This window comes from Pinus tabuliformis, chromosome 8, assembly GCF_031772625.1.
Source record: "Pinus tabuliformis cultivar Carrire ecotype Pingquan chromosome 8, CPIR1, whole genome shotgun sequence".
NCBI classification, from domain to species: domain Eukaryota; kingdom Viridiplantae; phylum Streptophyta; class Pinopsida; order Pinales; family Pinaceae; genus Pinus; species Pinus tabuliformis.
The window spans coordinates 767,436,409-767,440,809 of NC_142294.1; the positions used below are offsets into that span (position 1 = coordinate 767,436,409).

The 4,401-nt window shown below is 41.1% G+C and overlaps 1 protein-coding gene across 1 annotated transcript; it reads left to right on the plus strand.

Moving 5' to 3' along the window:
- Window positions 1-699: 699 nt before the first annotated feature.
- On the plus strand, window positions 700-2,943 carry LOC149237840 (uncharacterized). Its single transcript, XM_089369405.1, has 2 exons — window positions 700-2,090; window positions 2,382-2,943. Exons 1-2 carry the CDS (start codon window positions 700-702, stop codon window positions 2,941-2,943), a joined length of 1,953 nt encoding a protein of 650 aa, XP_089225531.1.
- The last annotated feature ends 1,458 nt before the right edge of the window (window positions 2,944-4,401 follow it).

Consider the following 4,401-nt stretch of genomic DNA (forward strand, 5'->3'; position numbering starts at 1 on the left):
CAGGGTGGAAGAGAAGCTACATCTTTTGAAGAACTCTCAAGCATGGGAAAGAATCATTTCCAGAGTCTGTTCTCCGACCAAGGAGGGATTACTCTGGCAGAGGTGATCAGGGTAGCCCAATGTTTCCCCAGGTTTATTGAAGAGGAAGAAGCTGAGAATTTAGTGGAAGAGGTGACAAAAGAGGAAGTTGAAGCTGTTGTAAAATCAATGGCAAAAGATAAAAGTCCAGGCCCTGATGGGTGGACTATTGAGCTGTTCAACCATTTCTTTGATGAAATTGGTGATGAACTCACAGGGGTTGTGGAAGAATCAAGAAGGAAAGGGGAGATTTACTCTCCTTTCAATGCAACTTTTATAGCACTCATTCCAAAGAAGGAGGACCCGATTTCTTTTGAAGATTTCAGGCCTATCTCCCTATGTAATTGTGTTTATAAAATTATAGCAAAAGTCATTGCCGTGCGCCTGAAACCGGTTCTCTCAAGAAATATTTCAAGTGAACAATTTGGTTTTCTGGATGGGAGACAAATTCACGAAGCAATAGGGGTTGCACAGGAGACTATTCATAGCCTAAGACAGACTATCAAGAAAGGAGCTGTGATAAAGATAGATTTGTCCAAAGCTTATGATAGGATCAGCTAGATTTACCTCAGGATGCTGCTTACCCATCTGGGTTTCAAGCTGGAATTTATAAATTGGGTAATGGGCTGTGTTTCCAGCGTAAGCTTTGCAGTCCTTATAAATGGGGCCTCATCTCAGTTTTTCAAAGGGCAAAGGGGACTGAGACAAGGATGTCCATTATCCCCGTTACTTTTTCTCCTAGTGGCAGAAGGGCTTAGTAGGTTGATCCTGGAGGCAAGGAGAACAGGTTTGATCAAAGGTTTGGAAGTAGCTGTAAATATGTTCATTTCTCACCTTCTTTTTGTAGATGACATCCTTCTTTTCACAAATGGAAATCTGAATGAATTGAGAGAACTAAAAAATATTCTTGACCTATTCATGAAAGCTACAGGAATGCAAATAAATTTCAACAAGTCTCAGCTAATAATGGAAGGTTTCAGCAGATTGGAATGCGCTCAAATCTCTGCCATTCTTCCTTATGAGGTTTCAAACATGGAGACCCCTTTCAAGTACCTGGGTTTCTGGCTGAAACCAAATTCTTACAAAAAACAGGATTGGAACTGGTTGGTGGCAAAAATTGAAGCAAAGATCAACCATTGGAGCTTCAGGTGGTTATCTAGGGCAGGTAGATTGACTTTGGTCAACTCAGTGTTGCAAGCCATGCCAGTCTTCTGGGCAGCACTAACATGGATTCCAAAAGGGACTCTCCATAAGATAAAAAAGCTATGTAACAGGTTTCTTTGGTCGGGCTCTAAGGAGGATTCTGTTCTTCCTTGGGTTGCTTGGGACAAGATAGCCAGACCTAAAGATTGGGGCGGCTGGGGGATAAAGAACCTAAATGATTTCAGCACCTCCCTGGCAGCCAAATCCGGTTGGAGGCTTATAACTTCTGAGAATTTGTGGACAAGGGTTGTGAAGCGCAAATACATAGATCCGGAGCCTTTGGAAGAATGGATCCGTAAACATAACAAGAAAGGAAGGAATGTATCAGTGATATGGAAAGCCACTACTGAAGCTTTTAAAGTCATTGAGCAAGGACTGGCCTGGCAGGTGGGGAATGGTGAAAATGTTAGGATAGGAAGAGACCCATGGGTAGGATGTAATGAACTTTTTGCTTTGTCCCCTGGGCTTCTTCGACATCTGGAATACAAAGGCATTGTGCATCTATCACAGGTGGAGAAAATAGGGCAATCTACAATTTGGGGGCAATCTTGGAAATCAGGTGCAGACCTTGAAATCAGTCCCCTGTGGTGGAACGAATGGCAGACTTACATTCAAGAATTAGAAAGATCCAATGTGAGAATAAGAGACAGACCGGACCAGCTGGTCTGGGCACATGCTGACTCAGGATCTTACGCCCCTAAAGCAGGATACTCTTTCTTAATGTCGAGAAAAGGATGGGAGGATCCAAGCTGGTGGGCAAAATCTCTGTGGAAATTAAAATGTCCTAAGAAAGCCAGGCTTTTTTTCTGGTGTGTGCTAAAACATAAGATACCAACTTGGGACGTTCTCCAAGCAAGATTCAAGCAAGGGCCTGGAAGATGCCCACTGTGCAAAGATGACTCGGAGACCATTCATCATCTCTTCTTGGGATGCCCTTTCACAAAGAGGGTGTGGAAGGAGGTTTCCAATCTATTAAAAAAACAACTTAGATGGGAAGGGGATTCCGTATTGGCTACTTGGGAATAGTGGTGGAACCATTCTTCAGAAGGAAATCTAAGAAATCTGCCTCCTATTGTCTGCTGGGGAGTATGGTTGGCCAGGAACAGAAGTCTGTTCAAAGAAAATATCCCTTCAGCAGAAGCAATAGCTATTCAAAGCATAGCAGTTTACTCCAGTATCCCTGAGCCGGAGAACACAAGGATCAAACCTCAGAGCAGGGAGGAAACTATCAGAGCAGGTGTCCCGTGGGCCTACTTCGACGGGGCCTCACAAATCAATTCAGCTGGGGCAGGAATAATTATACATTTAAACGATTCTCATTCTTTAATGGCTTCTGTGGGTCTTGGTACTGGATCAAATAACTATGCAGAACTTTCAGCCCTGAAACTTCTCCTCTGTTGGCTGGTCCATAGGCACATATGCGCAATCCAGATTTTTGGAGATTCTTTGAATGTAGTTAAGTGGGTAAACGGAAATAGCAGGTGTCAAAATTATATGTTGAGGCCCCTCCTTGAAGAGATCTTGTCTTTAAAACAGTCCTTTAACCATTTCTCAATTGCTCACATCTACAGAGACAGAAATGAAGACGCGGACAGGTTATCAAAAGACGGTTTATTGCAGTCTGTGGGTATCTGGAAAGTGACTGAAAAAGAGCAGGAATAGACATGAGTTTCGGATCTGCCTCCTTATGCATAGCTGTGTTGGTTTCAATTCATGTTCATAATCGTTCAGGCTGTAGCGTTTTGGCTGATCTGCCTCCTCATTCAGGCTGTAGCTTTTTGTTTCAGTTCATGTTCATAGTCGCACTTGCTGATTGATATGAACTTGATTTAACTATCCAGAATCCTTGCGCACATTTTTATGTGAGCGTTGTTTTATTGCTGTTGGGCGTTTTTATCCTTTTAAGAAGGCACCCGGAGCTGATTGTGTAGCGTTGATGGAGATTTGGTCTGTCCAAAAAGCCTGAAATTGCTCATTGATCCCAAAAGGGAAGCAACCTGTAAATGTACAGGGAACTGAAGGCTATATATATGAATTTGTGGCCGCTCAGAGATCCTTCTCTGGCTTGCTGAGGGAGAACAACCTCACAGACTTGAATGCTGTTTATGCATCTGCTTGTAACCTTTTATTTTTTTATAAAAAGTTCGCTATTTTTCTTTTGGAAAAAAAACTCCAAGGTTACCCTTGTACCATTGTTTGGTGAGAAACCTCTTTGCATGGAAGTTTATCACAAATAAATAGAGGCAGAACATATGGGGTAGCATAACTTCTCCAAACCCTGATACAAGTTAAACTTTCTTCCATGAACCAATCTTTGATTCTCAACAAGAAATCCATAGTGGCATCCATTACAAAGGCCAACATATAAAAGGATGGATTATGGGTGGGTGTATTTTTGGTGTGGAATGAGAGAGTATGCTTGGTGAGATTATCATATAGCATTTGGGTCCAATTGAAAGGAAACCCATCAACAACCCTATGAATAAGAGGGACCTTGTCTAATGGAAATCATGAGACATTTTGATAAGGAAATAATCTACACACCATAGAGGAAACATAACATAAAGGGGAATTTAAGGATTGTATGGAATATTTGTGAGATGATTCTTCCTTATGCTTGTTGGGGCCTCTCCTCCATTCTCTAATTAATTTGGGAAGCTATTTTTCTATATTATTACATTCTTCCTTCATAAAACAATTGAAAAACTAAGAATTATACACATGATGTGGCGTTAACAATTTTTACATATCCTGAGGTGTTCTGGATTGAATGAATCAATGAATCTGCTCGAGAAAATGACAAATTTCCCTTTTGTAATTTCTACATTTTTTACCACCCAACAAATAATATCGATAAATGGACGAAGTCTTTGAAGGGAAGCAATTCTGTGCATGCAGGATTTTGCAGCATCCTGGATTTTTTCTTCTAAAGTTTTGTTTCTTCCTTGCTTAGCAGTTGTCATTGTCGACCTTGAGTAATCTTCCCCTAGTAATTATTCTTCCATTAATTTGTACATTGCATTCTAGGAAGAAATACCAGAGTCCATTATGCAAACAATATCGGAGAAGAGGAAAGAATCTGCCAATTTCTCATTAATTTCTTCAAGGAATGGTCCTTTT

Coding starts and splice junctions, on each gene's coding strand:
- LOC149237840 (XM_089369405.1), top strand. CDS start 700: ATGGGCTGTGTTTCCAGCGTAAGCTTTGCAGTCCTTATAAATGGGGCC. Junction 2,091..2,381: donor AAAGCCAGGCTTTTTTTCTG/GTGTGTGCTAAA, acceptor ATGGTTGGCCAG/GAACAGAAGTCTGTTCAAAG.